The sequence below is a fragment of the Typha latifolia genome, chromosome 14 (genome assembly GCF_019914945.1).
Source record: "Typha latifolia isolate L0001 chromosome 14, TyphaL0001v2, whole genome shotgun sequence".
Taxonomy (NCBI): Eukaryota; Viridiplantae; Streptophyta; class Magnoliopsida; order Poales; family Typhaceae; genus Typha; species Typha latifolia.
The window spans coordinates 9,820,066-9,841,244 of NC_133099.1; the positions used below are offsets into that span (position 1 = coordinate 9,820,066).

At 39.7% G+C, this 21,179-nt stretch overlaps 1 protein-coding gene across 1 annotated transcript; it reads right to left on the reverse strand.

Annotated features, from left to right (window-relative positions):
• Nucleotides 1-603: 603 nt before the first annotated feature.
• LOC140800948 (probable pyridoxal 5'-phosphate synthase subunit PDX2) lies at nucleotides 604-20,059 on the reverse strand. The gene is made up of 8 exons (XM_073155892.1): nucleotides 19,836-20,059; nucleotides 15,664-15,801; nucleotides 15,401-15,528; nucleotides 2,425-2,512; nucleotides 2,256-2,329; nucleotides 1,939-2,130; nucleotides 924-1,021; nucleotides 604-844 (listed from the first exon to the last, which is right to left on the reverse strand). The coding sequence occupies exons 2-8, from the start codon at nucleotides 15,713-15,715 to the stop codon at nucleotides 718-720; spliced, it is 759 nt and encodes a 252-aa protein (XP_073011993.1). The 5' UTR covers nucleotides 15,716-15,801; nucleotides 19,836-20,059; the 3' UTR covers nucleotides 604-717.
• Between the last annotated feature and the right edge of the window lie 1,120 nt (nucleotides 20,060-21,179).

Here is a 21,179-nt window from a genome sequence, read left to right on the forward strand (position 1 = left end):
GGCCGATGGGTTTGGGAAGATGAAGGTTGGAGACTTTCCAAGGTAATTTTTTCTTTCAATTAATAGAGATTATACCAACCATTAAATCTAAAATTATATATATATATATATATATATATATAGAGAGAGAGAGAGAGAGAGAGAGAGCCTAATTAAGCCAGAGCTTTGGCTCGGCTTAAAACGAACTGACCTGCGAGCCTCACAGGTCTACTGCTTTTTTAACACCCTAATCACAACCACCCAACCTGGCTCTTGAATATACTGCCTTTTCTTCCCTGCTCACGCTAAGGCTCATACTATTTGGATCCGTTAGGAACCAACCTCGCCCGACTCTGTTGACAACTCACAATGGGACTAGGCTCCTCTCAACAAGTGAAGATAAAACCCTGCTGGTTGTTGCCTTTGTTTTCGAAGCTTTGGCATATACAACAATAGGTTTTCTTAGCATGTGTTGTTTGAGAGTGGTTCGGGTCCTTTGGTGAAAGGAATTCTGCCCCCTTCCTCCACAAACTCCAACACCACCGCTTGCATGCTTCAAATCACAGATTTCTCCTTTAATGTAATATTTTTCCAAAGATAATCTATAAAATATTGTGCAAACTATTTCACAGCTTGAAACCATAATTAGACCATATATTATTGTTTCATATGAGCCATAGTCACATCTTTTTCCAGAGAAATTAGATAAAAAATAATCCATTATATCATCTCGAAACACTACTCAAAAATAGGAAGATCATAAGGCTTCTTCTCATGAAAATTTTCCATGGGTCTCTCGGACGTAGAGATGCACTGCAGGGTTTTTTCATCCGTCTCTTTCACCATTTTTAAGAAGAAACTGTGCCTGTGAAAAGAAACCATTGTACAGTATACCTAAATGTTTGTTTCAAAGCTAACACCAGAATTACACATTCAACTCTTACCATCGAGTGTCAGATGTCAATTCAGGGTGAAAAGCAGTTCCAAGTAAGTTCCCTTGTCTTACTGCAACGATCACTCTATCCTGAAATAATATTTTGTCCTGCCACAACACAAATTTTTTTTTAAGGCTATGTGACTACACATTTATACACTATAGGTTTTAAAGATAATAAAAGAGAAAGCCTTTCAGAAATTTTAGCACCGCCTTCTGAGAACCAATTAATTAAAGAAAACAAGTTATAAAATTGAAAGACTAAACTAATAAATGCTAAAGGAGCAATGAACTTCTGATTGTCTTAGGATCTACCAACATTTTACTTTCATGGCTTTGCAACAGCCATAGTCAAGAAGAAGAATCTTCAAAAGAATTAACACCTACTGTTACCAACTTAATACTTTGATCAGCAGAGACCTGATATTTTGAGATAACAAATACACCAACTCTTGGACCCACTAGCTTATAGTGTGCAAGTGACCTATTATTCTAAAGATTACACAAATAGAAAGTAATTCCTGCAATGCCTTTACAATATACTGCCAGTTCATATGTTCATTTGTGAGTCTTGCCATATGAAATGTTTCTAAAAATTTACCACTGACAAGAAGCAGCATTCCATTCTTGTAGCAGCGATTAGAACACAGCATAAGCGCTCAACTTCTTTGGGGTCAACAACTCTAAGAGATAATCTACAATGGCTGGATATTTCCAAGATGAATAATAACAGGAATACTGTCAAAGCAGCACAGTTTAGTGATGACAGTAAGAAAATAATACATAACCCTTTCTATTTTAATGTCTACTAAAAAGACAATAGCATAAATGGGAGATAACACAAACCTAAATCACTGGGGAAAGATCTTTTTCCATAGTAAGGAAAAATATTATTCGGTGAAAAGAGGAAAGTAAGTATCAAGATAAACAGAATAATAACGGCTTTAGCCTTAAATATATTAAAGGAGAACCTAAATTGCTCTTCAAATAAAGCAAGTTATTGTCTATATTATACAGAGACAAACCTCCAGGTCTTCTCCACCAGGTATTACAGGCCCAGCATTATCAGAAGGAACAGGACAATCAGCTAATACTTCAACATCAGGTCCTGCTTCTAAGATGCCAGGTGCGCGTATAAAAACTCCACGACAGATATCAGTACCTCCTTCGTTGTCTGCAAGTTTAGGAACTGAAAGCTCTATCTCAAAGCTTTGGAGCTGCAAGATGAAGCAGCAGTCCATATGTTTATCCATTAACTTGAAGTGAACAAGATTCGAATGGTCAGGATAACAAAGGTATCCATTAGCACAGACATGGAGAAGTTTTCCCATGAATTTATTACCTGACTGCCAAAAAAATTACGATGGACAACACAATCCAAGCCTCCAATAAGTTCTTGTCCACCTGACTTCTGTCCTGCATAGCAAAATTATTCTAATACCTCCAAACTCCATCATACTCTGATAATCAAATTTCATTAATTAAGACACTTAATTCCATAGCTAACCCACCAACTGCCTTGTTTGCCAAAAAAATGAGCCCGGCACAGGTCCCCCAAACAGGCTTGCCAGCACGTACAAATTCTCGCAATGCAGGAAACTGCATGTTGAATAAAATGAGAGTTTAGTGCAAAAGTTGTAAGAAAGCAACAGCATAATCTCCAAAATGGGCACACTATACAGAAAAATATAACAAACACAAAATTGAGGTCTTTGTACAATAACTGGAGAAAAACAGACTAAAGTGACCCCTATGAGCTACCTACAACTGTCCAGGTTCCTGTTCCATCAGCTTATAATCATTTGAGAACAACAAGAGATAAATCACAAGTTAATCAACAAAAGGTTCATTCAATAATTTGTGATACAAAAATGAAAGACATATTTCTAAAGAGATACATTGAAACACATGAATATGATGTAGGACGATGACAGGAGAAGAACAAAGTAACAAACTAATAGAATCCGCCTACAAGGTGTTGGGATCCACCAAGAAGAAATAAACCCGTGGTATCCACTAACAAAGTGTTGGAATCCACCAACATAACAAAATAGATGGTCTCAAAACTCAAATCGTTCATTAATCTCAAATAAGAAGATAAAAAACCTTTAAATTGGCAAACACTAAAAGACTAAAATATTAAGATACCCGAACATAGAAAGACAAAACTATCCTCAAAATCAAAGTCTCTCTTATGATGTCTTATCAATGATCTAGGTTTGGTGTCCACACCAACTCTCCCGAGTAGGGGTGGCAAAATTTGACCCGACCCGATAACCCGACACGATAACCCGATATTTAATCGGGTTTGGGTTTGGTATAATCGGGTTCGGGTCATAAACGGGTCAACCTGCCTAACCCATTTAATAAACGGGTCGTGTTCGGGTTTATACAACTGACCCGTTTTGACCCGTTTGACCCATTTAATTATACGGGTCGGGTCGAGTTGGGTCGGGTCAACCCGCCAACCCGTTTATATATATAATATATATATATAACCTAACCCTCTATCTCTCAAAAAAAAAAAAAAAAAAAAAATATATATATATATATATATTATAAAGTAACCTAACCGGCTAACCCTCTCCACTCTCCACTCCTCCAGCCGCCTCTGCCTTTCTAAATTTTTTGCCCCCATCTCTAATCTCTCTCTCTAGCGGCGATCGTCTGCCATTGCGTCTCCGCCTGCCGCCTCCCACATCTCCGCCTGCCTCCTGCTGTCTCCACTCCGCGTCTCCCGTGTCTCCGCGTCTCCGCCTGCCATCTGCACTCCCCATCTCCTGCATCTCCGCCTGCCGTCTCCTCTCTCTGTCTCCGCCTACCGCCCACCGCCGAGTCTCTCCCTGTCTTCGCTTTTCGCGGTGCTGCAGTCTCCGCCTGTCGCCCCCGCTCCCTTTCTCCACTTGTCGCGTCTCCTCTCCTCCTCTCCCTGTCTTCGCTTTCCGCGGTGCTGTAGTCTCCGCCTACCGCCGTGCTGCAATCTCCGCCTGTCGCCCCCGCTCTTTCTCCGCTTGCCGCAACCGTCTGCCGCGGTGCCTCCGTTCTTGTATCTGCTTGCCATGGTGCCTCCATCCCCTTCCCTGTCTCCGCCTGCCCTCCTCTCCTCTCTTTGCTGCGTTCACTGTCCTCCAACCGCCTCTCCGTCCCTAGCCGCACCAACCACCTCGTCTTCCTTGGCAGATCCGGAGCTCGCGCCATGGGAGCCAGCTCCTAGAGCCTTGCCTCCACCGCTGCTGTTTTGTCAACACCAACGTTGAAGCTTGAGACAATTTGAATTTATTTTTACTAAATTTTCCTACAATATTGTAAATTATGCTGGATTTGTGTAAATTTGTGATAGTTTATCTCTGTGGGTGATGTATTACGCCGATTAACTCTAAACGGGTTAAATGGATGTAAATTTAAATGGGTTGTATTTACGGGTTAAACAGGTGGTTAAATGAGTTGAATAAAAAATATAATATATTTATTAAACGGGTTAAACGGGTTATATAAAAAATATAATTTATTTATTAAATGGGTTATACGGGTCGTGTCGTGTTACCCGTTTAATAAACGGGTCGTGTTCGTGTTTAGAAAAATTGACCCGTTTATTAAACGGGTCGTGTTCGTGTTAGTACTATCTTAACTCGACCCGAATCTGACCCAACCCGAACCCGGCTAACCCGAGCCGATTGCCACCCCTACTCCCGAGATACGCAAAACTCTGACTCAATCGAGTGGGACTACAACTGACTTTGATAATGCTCCAATATGCCTGAATCAATCTACTGTAGCTCATCATGAGTAATCTACGTGCTATTATGAATTTGGACGACCTCTCTATCGGATTGGAAAATGGTGCTCCTTCAGATATTAGTTGTTACCTGTTCATCAAAAATAACATCTACCTTTTTTCGTGTGGATGGAAGAGAATAAGTGATAGGATCAAAAGTAGGCAAATATGGAGGCGTAGAAGAGGGGTAACATAAAGATAGTCTTGGGATAGTCGAAGGAAATTTATAAGTAATTAAATCTTCAAGATTATAAGTTGAAGCCATGATGAAAACGAATATCAATAACATAAACATTATATCCTACGCATTTCAATATTTGAAAGGTCCTGCACTACAAGCTTGCAATTACCTTGTAGTTCTAGATAAACCGCTCAGGTCTGACATGAATGATGACACAATCTCCAACATGATATGTATTAACACATCTATATAAATTGACTTGTAGTTTATATTTAAGATTACAAGTTTCATTCATTTGTTGATCTCTTAATGTAATGAATGAACATGATATACAAATAATTCTATAGACTCCGAGACCCTAGCATGTGGTGACATAGGAAGCAAGTATAAAAATTCAATAGACTTTTGGTTTATTTCTTTCTTAAATTCAGTTGGAGTGATGATGTATAATCTCTTTGTTAGTTATTTTAAGATGCAAAGGATTGATTTTGATTTTTGTGCCTTCAAAGATGATCGCATCCACAAATGGTCGCATTTTGATCAAAGAACCATGGGCGGCTCAGATAATGTGCCCCACGTCCTGGCAGGGACACCACTTTTCGTCACGTTTATTCTCGTAGGCATAAAAGGGCTGCACTCGTGGCCATTTGGCTTAACGAAGGCTGTGACTAGCCACATTCTAAGGCTATTTTTATCTTTTTGCCTTTTATAATCGATCTTTTATGAGTTAATAAATATTTTGAGAGTTTTTGCATATTGAGTGTTTGTTGGTGGATTCCAACGTCGGTGAATTTCGACACCCCTATTAATGGATTCCACGGGTTTGATTATTTTTTCCTACTTCTTCTCAACTCTGCAATCAAGATGTTGTCCTACATCAGCTTTGGTATCAGAGCAGATTGTTTCCCAGTTTATGGACGCTCCACTACCTAGATTCTACATTGCGCCTCATTTTTTCTTCGTCAGATCAATCGCTCCTGGAACACCAGATCGCTACGAGATCCATCGCCCAATAATATCAGGATCTGGATTCGAGTTATGCGAGATCACTCTCAATGAAGAAAATAATAAACCATTACCATCACCAAATCTCCACACAAAGTTAGGAGATCATCACAAGTAAGCTTCATTCAATAGATTTCTTTCCCCGTTTTAGATATAAAAAAAAAATCAAATTTCGAAATTCAGTTTATTTATTTCCTCTTTATCTTTAATTTTGAATTTCAAAATTTGAAAATTCAAATTTAGAAGATAATTTTTTCCTTATTTATCTTTCCTTAATTTTGGGAAATTAGTTTCCATAATTTTGAGAATTAGTTTCCATAATTTTGGGAATTAGTTTCCACAATTTTAGAGATTAGTTTCCATAATTTTGGGAATTAGTTTTCATAATTTTAAAGATTAGTTTCCATAATTTTGGAAATTAGTTCCTATAATTTTAGGATTAATACCTATCTTATCTACCTTCCTAACTTAATCCCAACCAAACCCAAAACCTAAACCCATTAACCCACTAACCTAAACCTCTCATCATTCCAAAATTCAAAGCCCACTAACCAACTAAGCCCACCAGCCTAACCTAGCCTATCTTTTAGCTTTAGTGAATCGGTAGAAACCTACCCAAACCCGACCCGTTTACCCAAACCCACACCCACTTAACTAAACCCAATCTCCTCCAATCGACCCAAACCCATCATCATCTTCCTCCTCTCTAGCCCTAGCCCTAGCCCTAGCCCTAGCCCTCACTCATATCCATCAATCCATCTTCCTCATTCCATTCGCCGACGTCGCCGCCAATCTCCACAGCCCTTCTGCTCTACCGTGTCACCATCTTCACCATCGCCGCTGCCGCTGCCGACACTACTGTTACTACTACTGCAATTCCTCGCCGCGGCCGCCCATCCGCAGCCATCTTTGCCGCTGCAACCACTACTGCCGCTTCCACCGCCACTGTCGTCGCCTGTTGCAGCCCCTACACGGTCCTGCCACTGCCGTCCCTACAGACACTACCGCCGTTGCCTCCGCCGCTACCATTCTTGCAGACCCTGTTGCCGCCACTATTCCCGGAGCCACCGCAGCCACTGCCGACGCTACTGTTACCGTTGCTGCTACCACTGCCACTGACGCTGCTGCCATTGCTGTCGCTGCCACCGAAGCCATCGCCACCATTGCTATTGTCGGATTACGGCCACCGCCACCACCACCACCACCACCATTACCACCATCTTCAGTGGACTTACGACATTCAGTAACAACCATCATTTCTTTACTGTTATTTGTTAGTCTTAAAATAGCAACTGTCTTTCTATTGGTGTGGATCATAACCATATTGGGCTTATTATTACCTACCTACTTACATTGCTTAATTAATTTGTTTCATTAAGACAAGCACTTGAGCATGCTATTACCTACCTACTTATTTTGCTTATTAAAAATCAAAACAATTAATATTAACGATCGAACTAGGTTAGAGGGAAAGTCTTGACATATCTGCAGTCCCCGTCTCGATCTCGGGAGCTTATACTACTGGTTTGCAATTTTTTTGCTAAGTTTGACTAGCTTTTACTGAAAATTCATAAGTGGTTGTAGGTTATTCTAGTTATTACTCACTTATTGTTCGCTGTGATATCTTAGCTTGCATATCATTATTCATTTATTACATTTATTTCTTTAGTGGTAGAGACGCATTATATGAGCCTTCATAGTGGTAGGAGAGTCTCTAACCCATCATCCAAGTCTGTTATGGAACCTAATACCATGAAAAATTTTCGTCAATTTTTACAAGTCCATTAAAACCATTACGATCAGATTGGAAGACTTCAATGCTTGCCCTAAGGCTATTGAGATAAGTCATGACTAACATGAGACCAGGAGTGACGTCGGTGCGTCCAACACGGGTGCCACACGTGCCGCTCCTAATGTCTATACCCATCGACAGGCCCCATATTCAAAATTATCGTGAAGATATATTTAATTTTTACAATAATAGGGGGTTTAGAGGCAATGTCGCCTTTAGAGAATTTCAAAACTATGACGATCAAATTATAAAAAATATTAAGGTGGATGCCCTAACTTTTGACGGTCGTTTAGATCCTGCTGTGTTTACTGACTGGCTTCGCGAGATGGACCACTTCTTTGAATGGTACGATCTACCGATAATTGACACATTAGATTTGCCCAAATGAAACTAGTCTGCCGAGCTAAACTGTTTTGGCAAAGTATAGAGCAACTTTTAGTGCGACGAAACTAACCTCCCATAATTTATTGACATGAAATGAAAGAAAAATATTTGCCACATTCTTATCTTAGTGACATTTTGGATCAATAGAATAATTTTAGACAAGGAAATAGGTCTGTGAGCAATTATGTCTCCCAATTTGAGGAATATATGTTGAAGTGTAATGTTGTGGAGGATGAGGATGACATTGAGTCGTTTTAGGTATGGCCTTAACGACGACATCCGAAGAGAGTTATTTTCCGGGAGGTTACCTCCTTGGATCATGCTTACACTCTTACGTTGAACTACGAGATGATTCATAGGCAATAATTGCCTAGGCGACCAATTGGGCACACACCTCCCAGTTATGCACCTACTGGCATAAAAGCTCCACCAACATTAGTACCTACCAAAACTACCCAAACTGCGGCACCTACCCAACCTGACAAAGGAAAGGGGCCCCTCTATGAAACTACACCTGTTAATGACCCCCGTCAATGCTACAAATGCAGACAAGTTGGTCATGTAGCCTTGAATTGTCCTCGAAATGCCCTTTATCTTGGGGAACAGGATGACACTATCAAAGAAGACAAGCTCGATGAACAAGTTTATGAACCTGACCCCAATGATGTCCAAGATAATAGTGGTTATGGAGACAATACTGTTGGTGTCGTTTGTTGCGCTTTGACGCAACCCCGGGAGACCTATGATTAGCGAAGGAATGCAATATTGCACTTACATTAAATGTGGGACTAAAAATTGCAAAGTCAGTATCGATAGTGAAAGTTGTATTAACACCGTCCTTTCTAGCGTTGTATCTTGCTTGGCGTTAAAATCTACACCTCATCCGAATCCTTATAAGGTATCTTGGGTCAATGATTCTTTCATTGCTATAAATGAGAGATGCCTAGTTCATATCACATTCCTTTCTTATAAGGAAGATATGTAGTGTGACATTGTGCCGATGGATGTAGGACATATTATTTTGGGCCGCCCTTAGTTATTTGATCATGATGTGACTATTTTTTAGCGTTCCAACTCGTGCTCCACTTTTGAAGGCAAAAAGATTAAAATAAATTCTATGCGCCCTAAAATAATTAACAAAGATAACAAAAAAAAAATGCTCCAAATAAAAAAGGTTTGCACATAATAAATTCTAAAGTATTTGAAAAGGAAACAAACCAAAGCTCTATTGTGTTTGCTTTGGTGGCTCGTGAAGTTGGGAGCACTACTCTCACTCCGTCATCCGACGAAACTACTCCTATACTAAATGAGTTTCACAATGTGTTCCCGGATGATCTGCCGGATCAATTATCTCCTTTGCGTGACATCCAACATGCAATTGACTTGGTCCCTGGAGTTTCTCTTCCAAACTTGTCACACTTTCGAATAAGCCCCAAAGAACATGATGAACTACAATGTTAGGTGAATGAACTTCTTATAAAGGGTTTCATCCGCGAGAGCCTAAGCCCTTTGATTCCTAAATTCTCGGAAGAAACTAAATTTGAGACATACTCGTTGGATCGAGTTCTTACAGGAGTACACTTTTGTACTCAAATATAGAGCTGGGGTTGAGAATAAGGCGGTTAATGCGCTTAGCGAATATTTAGCCTTCTGTCTGCCATTAGCATCAAAGTCACTGGGTTTGACAAAATGACGGATGATTATACAACTTGCCCGGACTTTGGAAAAATCGTTCACTTTGCTGACTGATCCGAACATAGCTTTGGACATTTATTTCCTTCAGGACGGTAACCTGTTTAAGGCTAACAAGCTCTTTGTTCCCCGTGCGTCCGTGCGTGACTTCTTCGTTTGGGAGATCCATGCCGGTGGTTTATCGGGTCATTTTGGATGTGATAAGACCATTGAAGAAGTGAAGCACCAATTCTATTGGCCAAGTCTCAAGCGTGACATCACTAAATTAGTTGGTCAATGTAGGACTTGTTAGTTAGCAAAGCATAAAAAATAAAAAAATGAACTTTACACCCCCTTATCTGTGCTTGATCACCCGTGGCAGGACGTAAGTATAGATTTTGTCCTGGGATTGCCTCGCACCTTTGGAAAACAGGATTCAATTCTCATGGTTGTGGATCGCTTTTCTAAAATAACCCATTTTATTCCTTGTGCTAAGACCTCTGATGCGTCACATGTGGCCAAATTATACTTTGCCCATATAGTCAAGTTATTGGTTTTCCAAAAACTATTGTTTTCGACCGGGATGTTCGCTTTAAAAGCTATTTTTGTAAAACCTTATGGCACATGGTTGACACAAAATTAAAATTCTCTACAGCCTCTTATCCTCAAATCGACGGTCAAACCGAGGTCGTTAATCGTAGTCTTGGAAATTTTCTGCATTGTCTCGTGGGTAATCTTAACAAAAACTGGGATGTCATTCTTTCTATAGCCCAATTTGCATATAATAACTCTATTAATAGGTCTATTGGCATGAGCCCATTTGAAGTTGTTTATGGTTTTAAAACACGCAAACATCTAGATCTATTGCCTATGTCATCTCGTGCTAGAGTCTCTAAGTTTGTCAAAGCATTTGCACATCATGTTCATTCTTTGCATCAAAAGATCACTAAGCGACTTGAGGCGAGTAATCGCCAGTATAAAATACATGCCAACTTGCACAAACGTGCCAATGAGTTCGATGTTGGAGATCATGTTATGACTCATCTTAGACCCAAACGATTCCCTTCAGGAGATGTTTGGAAGTTGCATGCCCGTATTGTAGGACCTTTCCAAGTTCTGAAACGTGTAGGTGCTAATGCTTATATCATTGATATTCTCCAAAATTACGACATTAGTTGTACTTTTAATATTGAGGATCTAGCAGCCTACCAACCACCTATGCACATCCCCACTGAACCCTATGCTACATCTACTACCCTTCCAGACATCCATGTTGTGCCACATACTACTTCTCATTTTCCATCCACATCACAAGAAAAGATAGACGCTATTTTAGATGATCAGAAACATCTACTGCAGAAGGAGGGGTTCACCGTTTTCTCGTTCGATGGCACGAGCGACCAGAGTTTGATTGTACGTGGATCACTCACGAGGAGTTACAGTAGGTTAACCTTGACCAATGAAGCACGGACACGGACACGGGACACGGACACGACACGATACGGACACGGCGACACGGCAAATTTTGAAAATATAGGACACGGACACGGCATAGGACACGGCGAAATAAATAAATAAATAAATAAAATAAAAAATTATCTAAAGTAAAAATTTGTAAGAGACTGTGAGAGCGAGAGAGACAGTGAGACAGAGAGAGAGACAGTGAGACAGAGAATGAGAGAGAGAGACAGTGAGACAGAGAGAATGAGAGAGAGAGACAGTGAGACAGAGAATGAGAGATTGAGGGAGGAAGAGACGGTGAGAGAGAGAGAGAGAGACGGTGAGACGAGAGAGAGAATGAGAGAGAGAGAGAGACGTGAGACGAGAGAGAGAATGAGAGAGAGACGGGTGAGACAGAGAGAGAATGAGAGAGAGACGAAGGTGAGACGAGAGAGAGGAGGAGGGAGAGACGGTGAGAGCGAGAGAGAATGAGAGAGAGAGAGAGAGACGGTGAGACGAGAGAGAGAATGAGAGAGAGAGAGAGAGGTGAGTGAGAGAGAGAGAATGAGAGAGAGAGACGGTGGGAGACGAGAGAGAATGAGAGCGTGGAGTGAGACGGCGAGAGAGAGCGAGAATGAGAGGTGGGAGAGAAGGAGGAAGAGACGAGAGAGAGACAGAGAGAGAGTGAGACGGCGAGAGAGAGAGAGACAAAGAATGAGAGAGGGAGGAAGATACGGGGAGAGAGAGACAGAGACGGGGAGGGGGAGAGACGGAAAATGTGAGAGAGTGAGACATCGAGAGAGTGAGACGGCGAGAGAGCGAGAGAGAGAGAGAGAGAGGGAGGAAGAGACGAGAGAATGTGAGAGAGAGAAAGGGAGGGAGGAAGATACGAGGGAGAGAGAGAGAGACGGGAGGCAATGGAGGGCGGGAGTGAGGAAGAGACGGAGAGAGAGAGAGAGAGAGAGAGACAGGGAGAGAGAAGAACCTGCGTCCTCGCCGTACTCAGCTCGCCGCACTCGCTCCGTCGGCCGTCGCACTCGCTCAGCTGCTCGTCGCTCGGTAGCTGCTCGAGGGTTTTAGGGCTTCGATCGCTCAACAGTGAAGGTAAGGTTTATTATCGGGTTTGGATCCAGGTTGATAACATTCGATCGAACCCCGACCCGACCCGTTAAACAATATCTAAAATACCGCCCATGTCCCCGCCCGTGTCCCAACAGTGTCCGATTTTCTTTTTTTTTTTTTTTTTTTTTTTAGGAAACTCTGGACACGTGTCCCATGCGTGTCCGTGTCCGACACGGACACCTCTTCCTGGGAGAGGTGTCGGTGCTTCATTGACCTTGACATTTCGAAATACTATCAAAGCCACTAGATTGAGTCAAGTTTCTTCCACTCCGACACCACTTTTCGTCACGTTTATTTTCATAAGCACAAAAGGGCTCACCCATGGCCCTTTAGTTTAACGAGGGTTGTAACTAGCTACCTTCTAGAGCTATTTTCGTCTTTTTGTCTTATACTTTATTTTGCCTATATAAAGGCTTGTAATCATCTTTTATAGGTCAATGAATATTTTGAGAGCTTTTGCATATTGTGTGTTTGATGGTGGATTCCAACGTCGGTGGATTCCGACACCCCGATTGGTGGATTCCACGGGTTTGATTATTTTTCCCTACTTCTTCTCAACTCTGCAATCGAGACATTGTCCTACATCATGTCCATTAGTAAAATGTCGCACAAAATGTCCTTATAAGAAAGGAGTCGGATAAGAATTAGACATCTTCCATTGATAACAATAGAAGTATTAACCCGAAGATACTTTGTAAGGATTTGGATGAGTAGGTTTAAGTCATAAGCGAGACACTACGGGGAGTAAACTGTATTGATGCAACTATCACTATTGATAATTACCTTGCAATTTTTAGTTCCACACTTGGTATAAGTGTGAAAGATTATGTTTCGGCGCTAGTCATCGATTTCTTTTGAATAGGTCAATGTACATCTGATGATTCTTATAGGATGATCCTCATAAGCATGATCTTCATCACTGTCATGCACATCATCCGGGTTAGGTTCGTAGACTTTCATGTCAATGTCATCCTCTTTGATCGTATTCCTCTGTTCCCCAAGGTATAAGGCCTTGATAGGACATTTCATAGCCACATATCCTACTTGTTTATATTTGTAACATTGACGGGGAACATTGGATGGGATAGTGTGTGTGTGTCATTTAGTTAACCTTTACCTTTGTCTCAGTTGGTAGGCAATGTGCTTTGATTGTATTTGTTAGGTATCGACGTAGTTTGAGGTCTAGCTCTAGGTGGAGCAATGGTGAAAGGAGTTCGACAAGTAGGTTGTCTAGCCAATTGCTTTGTGACCAGCTCATAATTCAGCACAAAAGTGGAGGCTTGGTCTAATGAAGTTATATCATAGAACACCAAGTCCCACCTAATATCCTCACTAAGGCCATGCACAAAACAACTCAAAGTCATTATCTGTCTTCAATGGCGTTGCACTTCATCATGTATTCCTCAAAACGGGAGACGTAGTCACTAGCAGAATTCATTCCTTGTCTACAGTTGTTCTATCGATCCAATAGATCACTACGATAGGAACAAGAAAGACATTTTTCCTTCAATTTCTCTTTCATTTCTACCAAATTAGTTATTGGAGGCTGATCCTCCTGCGCAAAATTTGTTCAATGCTCTACCAGAAGATTTGAAACAACCGACTAGTTATATCTGAGCAAACCTAACTTTTTGATCTTCAGATAAATTGGATCATTGAAAGAAATGGTCCATTTCGCAAATCCAATCGGTGAATACTGTCATTACCCATAAAAAATGAGAGCATTCACATTAACATTTTTAATCATTTGATCATCAGGATTTCTAAGTTATCTGAAAACTCCTCACCTCTATTTTTGTCATCATACAACTGTTAAAACAAAATGCCATTCCCTATATCCTTTTAATTTTTTTCATAAAAAGGCATTCGCCCCTGGTCCAGTACCCTAATCATCTGAAATTTGATATTCTGCCAGCCTAGAAACTTCCTACTGAGATCCTAGTTTAGCACATAAAATTGAGTCCTAAGCCAGTTCCACACAAGAAAAAAAAAATGACAACCATTGATCCTAACATGAATGGCTTGAAAGAGATTGGTATACATTTCCAAGGTCAGGTTAATCTAAATCCGCCAAAGATGCACTTGAATATCAAAGAGAATAATAGGCAAATAATTATGTTTTAAATACACTATTAAATAATATAATTATAGTTAATAAATAACAAAATAAATATAGAAATGAAGAGTACATGATTACAACAAGAAATTATCTTTTAGCCGGTTAATTTTAATTAATAGAAAGATTGATATTATTTGTTATAAATAATTTCAGATCCCGACCCCCCAGTTCAAGACCCCGTGGACTTAGCTATCGAGGCTTGATCATTGTCGTAACAGTGTGAACGAGTGGTTGTTTGGTATTTGCAGTGGTGGTGAGTAGTCTTATTCCCCATACGCCTTTCTCAAAGTAAGTTATATTATATATTATGTACATGCATGTTTTGACCTCCAGCATGATTATATGACTTTATCTAGAGATGATTACAGTCGAGCATATTTTATTATGCACTAATTGGTCAACATCCAAAGCCTGAAGTAGTTTATAAGAAGATCAACACAACAAATAAGGGAAAGTGTTCAATGCCAGCTTTCAATTTAAAGGGTTTAAGGTTTAGTAGAAGACTAGTTACCACAACTGAAATTACGCGATAATGTCACCATCAATGATCAACCAAAAGACTATCAAGATGGGTCTATTGTTGAAGAAATGAAACCATCTGAAAATCAGTTCCTTTACTAACTAGATTCATCAGAGGAAGCCAATGGGGCTTCAAATATTATCAAATTCTGGTCTACAACTCTTCCCTTATTCAAAGGAGTAAACTCACTACACGTGACTTGTGCAGAATTACAAATGACTTCTTCTATAACCCCACAATAATAATCACAACCAACCGGCCTCATCCAGGCTATTTGGAAAAATAAGCAGAGGTAAGATATTGATAAAAAGGAAGCAAGTTCAAAAAGTTGATATGAGATAACGCAAATATGTGTAGCTGGAATGGAGGATTACATGTAATCAAGCAATTATGTAGTGATAATAAGAAATAACAAGAATGTAATGAAAATTGGCAAAAACAAAATAATGTGAAGAATAAAGAAGGAGAGAGGACAGACGAGGTTGTGATATTCTGCTAGCTTAGCCATGGTGGTGCTCTCACCCCCAGGAATGATGAGCGCATTGAGGCATTCAAGCTGCTCTGGCTTCCTTATCTCCGAGCCCTTGACCCCTATCCTCCGCAGCGCTGCAAAAGAGGAAGGCATATTACCTTTTCAAGTAGCGGAGAAAATATTTGGAGAAATTTTCAATCTAAAGGGTAAAGAAGACCACAATAGATTAATGAAAAGAAAAAAAAAAGATAATAACAGTGGAAACAGACCAGCTATGTGCTCGTTGAAGGAGCCCTGAAGTGCCAGAACGCCTATCACCATTGTGAGAAGCGAAGACAAATGAGAGAAACACAGTGAGAGAAAAAGAAAAGCCCCACCCTCTGCAACTTGGACGCACGAACATACGCCTGCCAGAAAAGAGAAAAAAATGAGAGACCAAATGGAGAGCTCACTTCGTAGGAGTCTATCAAGTGCTTGATCCGACGACCCAAATGCGACCTAGCTAGCGGAGCTCACATGCGACTCAAACCACATAATAAGATGGTTTTCTGTCATCTTTTGCATCTCTCAAATTAGACTCCACCTTATCACAAACAGGAGATTCTATGTCAACTTGCAGTGGTCAAGCTAATAAATTAAGCTTGGCCTAATAGATTATGGAGAGACAAAAGCAAATATAGAAATGAAACATTTAGTGACATGTGTATCTAAGAGCTAAATGACAAATATAGTTACATCAATGTCCCATGTCATAATTAGAAATAATCACACTATACCAGTAAAATAATATAAAATACACTCAACCAATTGGTGAGTAATCCCAACTGGATGGAGATAATTTTCAAGTAAAACTACTCATGCTAGACCACTTATAGAAATAATGTCAAATTAATCATGCTGGACCAGTTACAGAAAGAATGCAATTGACTGGAAAATGACAAGTAATCAATTGTCTAAACGGCAGCCACCTTTGTAGGCGGTCAACACACTGACTATACAAGGTGCATATGCGTTCAATATTTAACAGTGCATAATTTGATATACAAAAGATCTCTAAAAATATAATTTGCTGCATATAACTAGCAACAGACATAGTAAAAAAAAAAACCCTCTAACATGTCAAATGTGGATTGTAAATGACTAGTGTCAGTGAAAAACACATTTAGGGTGGCACATGCACACCAATTTGAGCATGTGGGTGTCATATGCATGCCAATTTGAACACACCTAAGTGCCGATCTATGCAACCACATTGATTATTTTTTAATGCAATGCAAGTAACTATACCTTGTTGAAACATCATAGGAAATGTATAATCATTAACCACCTTAGAAGATCAATGTTTTGAAAGGCGGCTGAGGCGAGCGGTCACCCCACAGCCTAGTGCTAAGGCGGAAGGCAGGCGACAAGGCAGATGATAATGCAGTCTAGCATTTTTATATAAAAAAATTTAAAAAAAAAACTTTATATGGTCTATTTATAATTTTTAATACTAATATAGTATATATAAAATTTGTAATAATACATTAAGCCACAATATCAAATAACTATTGATTAATAGTTTAACACTAACATTTATTTTAGTAATTCACAGAGTCACAGTTAATCACTAATCACTAATAGTTAACTCATAGATTAGTACTCACTAATCACGTTGCTGATTAACAATTAATAAACTAACTACTATGTGCTTAACAGATTAAAACATTTTAACGGATTAAGTGATTAACAGATAAGTTAATTACTGATTTACAAGTATATATTCTTCAACAGATAATTAATTTAGTTAATTTTTTACTTTGTAACTGCCTAGCATAACCGATTAACTGATTAAAACAGAAATTTTAAAAAAGGACCTTCGATCTGTTTGAGAGGTCTCATTGTGAGGGAGGGAGTGATGGAGAGAGGGAAAGAGTACTGTGAAAAAGGGAGAGAGTGAAAGGAGTGTGAGAGTGAGATGACTGAGTGTGAGAAAGAGAGGGAAAGAGGACATGACCGTACCTCTCCCATCGCATGTTGTCACTTCTCGCTGTTGTCGCCAGCCGCTGCCTTAGCTGCCTCTTCGCTCACTGCTGCCGGCCGTGGAAGGGAGAATCAGAGAGGATCGGAAGTTTAGGGTTTCATGAGAGAAGAGAAATGAGAGAGAGAGAGAGAGGAGAGTTTTATATGAAGGTTAATGAGTTGGCTATCTTAGTGGATATTGGATAATAATTCGACCCTATAATATCGTTTGTAACGCGATAAGGCGGGTTGACGGGCCCAACCGCCAGCCCGCTTTATTGGGCATGCGGCCTGCCTAGTGCCTTTTGGCGCTCAGGCAACCCACCTTGTGCGAGCACCAGATTGAATAGCGGGGTGGCCGGTGCACCGCCCAGCCCCTCCATGGCAATCACCTTTTCTAATTTTATAAACACTGTAGATGATAAAGAATTCAACAAGTATTGAGCGAGGTGCTTAGAAGTTAGAAGTTAGAAGTTAGAAACTTGAATCTTGACTTGAATAATAAAGCATCATTGCATAAAGCATAAAGCTTATACTCGACATTAGATATTAGGAAAATGCCCAAAGGTCACTATAAAGTATAATCTAGCCGATTCTAACTCAACAAGATGAATAAAAATCTCGAAGCAATATAGATAAATAGCCAACCTTAATTTACCATATCTTGATGCATATATTGCATAAGGCTTACAGTGCATAGTGTACTATTCTCGAAATGTTGTGTCAAGGTGCATGTCACTCATAAGAGGCAAGGAATAGAAAGCACATCTTTAATGATTGCACTAATAGGAAATGCCCACTAAACTTTGTATAGATAAACCGATGAACCTTTTGCTACTCTAAAGACAATTAGAGCAGAGGAAGGCAAATAGTAAATCAGTAACCATGCAATCGATTCTACTAAAGCTAAATTTGTAATCAAAATAGTCCCTATAAGTAGAAAAATTAATCAACTCTCTTTATTCAACTCAACAGGTCTAATGAGTGATACCTGCTATCATATGGGTTTACAACTACAAGTAAAATAATTGACTGAAAGATTGATAGATTGATCAATAGTAAACTAATAGAAGAGAATTATTAAAATTTGACACTAGAGATGGAAACTTGGGCCATAAACAACCAAGCAATTACAATCTTGCGATTTTGAATAAGGTGTATCTATCAAATCTAATAGCAAATTATAAACTTTAAGCTCACATCCTACAGGTCACTTTGAGCCACATGACTAAATCAAATAGGAAATCAGAGCAATGAGAGAACAAAAAGGCGATCATTTCGCCACAAGAATCCTCGCTCAAGAGCTACCTACTAAGAAAACTTCCTAATCTCATTCAAGAATCTAGAATACACAACCTCCATATATCTCAAATAGAAAAAAGAAAAAGAAAATTCAAAATGGCGGGAAGATCGGCTCAAATATAATTGAGCCAAGCCTCAAAATAAATTTCGAGCCGACCCTAAGCAAAAGACAGCTTACAAGAGACCCAAGATAGGCCCAAATAAATGAGTTGGAATCATGTTGTAGAAGAGTCCTATATTTTCCTAACTGATGTCCAACTCATTTATTACTGGTTGTTGCCAGTGTAATGGTGACAGCCAGTTCACAGCCTCGCAGAAGGCAACAACAAGAGTGGCAAAACCATGATATCAAGACTTTTTGTCTCCGATGCTCAAAATAAAAAATAATCCATCCGACAACTACTATTGACAGTAAACAAAATGCCCGAATTTTGTGATGACCAATACTTTTAGTAGTATTAGTATCTTATTTGTACAGTATTCTAACTTGAAGTCAACTTAATTTAACTTATTACCTATGAAGCATGAATAGGTATACGGGACACAGATAGGATATGGGGATATAGCAAATTCTCAAAAAATAAAATACGATACGTCTAGGATACGGCAAAAGATAAATTATATTAAAAGAATATATTCTAATTGACAACCTATACATGTGTATGTGCAAAAAAAAGTATATTCTAATGACAACCTACACATAACATTGCATTCAATATTTCAATATGTCTATTATCTACGTAAGCATTTAATAGCATAAATGAGAGCAGTAGATATCAAAGACAATTAGACAAAGAATACATCAACATTCAACAGTTAATACACCAAAATGAGACTGGTAGATATCATTGCATTCAACATGAGCAACTCATAGGCTCATAGAACTAAAGTTTATAAAGTACATCCACGAAAATGCAGAAAAATTGAGAAGAAAGCCTGCACAATTTCAGAGAAAAAAAATTCAGAGAATAAAGGAGAAAAGAAAAGAAAAGAAAAACTGAAAACAGAAATTGAGAAGGGGAAAGAGGAAGAAATCAGATGAAGAAATTCAGAGAAGAAACTGAGAAGAAATATAGGAAAACTGAGAGAAGAAATTGAGAGAAAAAAATAGAGAGACAATCAGAGGGAGAAGAAATACCGGCGTGAGAGAGTAAGAGAGGACGACCGGCGTCGTCGTCGGCTCGTTGCTGTCGAGTGTCGAGAAAGAGAGGGGGGGAGAGAACGGCGTCGTTCGTCGACAAAGGGGGAGAAGGAAGGGTGGAGGGGAGGTTAGGACACGAATCGATTAGAGAGAGAGGGAGAACGAGAGGGGGAGAACCGTGGGGGAGGGAGGCGGATAATGGGTTAAAAGCAAAGGATATTTGCGATTTTTTGGTTACATGAGTTTTCTCAATACTTATATCATATTTTATCATCTCATAAATATGAGTCAGAAATATACAGAAAATAATACGTCAAATTGCTTATATACTCGTTGGATTTTTTTTTATCTGTCTTTTTCATTTTTGGGACAAACCCAAGAATTTCTTGAGAATCCTAACTTAACGAGTATCCACATTAAAGTTAATTATTTTAATTTTGAATACTTATACCTATCTAGGCCATATGGCTCGTATCCAAAGACTGTGATGCAAAACAACGTCTTGATTGTAGAATTAAGAAGAAAAAATAGGAAGAAATAATCAAACCTGAGGAATCCACCAATCAGGGTGTCGGAATCTACCAACAAACACTTAATGGGCAAAAGCTCTCAAAATATTCATTAACCCATAAAAGATGATTACAAGCCTTTATAAAGGCCAAATAAAGTAAAAGATAAAAGACGAAAATAGCCCTAGAAGATTACTAAAAGACAAGATGAAAAAAATAGCCATAGAAGGTGACTAGACACAACCCTCGTTAAGCCAAAAGGTCACAGGTGCAGCCTTTTTGTGCTTACGAGAATAAACGTGACAAAAAGTGGTGTCTCCACCATCTCTCCCGGGGTGGAAGAAACTCGACCCACCGAGTGGCTCTGATAGTACTCCAAAATGTCAGGGTCAAGCTACTGTAACTCCTCGCGAGTGATCCACGTACAATCAGACTCTGGTCGCCCGTGCCATCGAATGAGAAAACGGTGAACCCCTCCTTCTGCAGTAGATGTTATTTGATCATCTAAAGTAGCGTCGATCTTTTCTTGTGATATGGATGGGAAAGAAGTGGTAGGTGGCACAGTAGGGATGCCTGGAAGGGTAGTAGATGTAGTATAGGGTTCGGTGGGGATGTGCATAGGTGGATGGTAGGCTGCTAGATCCTCAATATTAAAAGTACAACTAATGCCATAATCAAGGGAAATATCAATGACATAAGCATTAGCACCAACACGTTTCAGAACTTGGAAAGGTCCTACACTACGGGCATGCAACTTCCGAATAGCTCCCGAAGGGAATCGTTCGGGTTTGAGACGAATCATAACGTGATCTCCAACATCGAACTCCTTGGC

Bases quoted from the DNA above. Each gene is read 5' to 3' on its own strand.
- LOC140800948 (XM_073155892.1), bottom strand. From the start codon at position 15,715: ATGGTGATAGGCGTTCTGGCACTTCAGGGCTCCTTCAACGAGCACATA. The intron at 1,022-1,938 runs GTTTGTCTCTGT...GTGTTGTGGCAG, and splicing joins CTGGTGGAGAAGACCTGGAG to GACAAAATATTATTTCAGGA. The intron at 845-923 runs GTAAGAGTTGAA...TTCTTTTCACAG, and splicing joins TTGACATCTGACACTCGATG to GCACAGTTTCTTCTTAAAAA.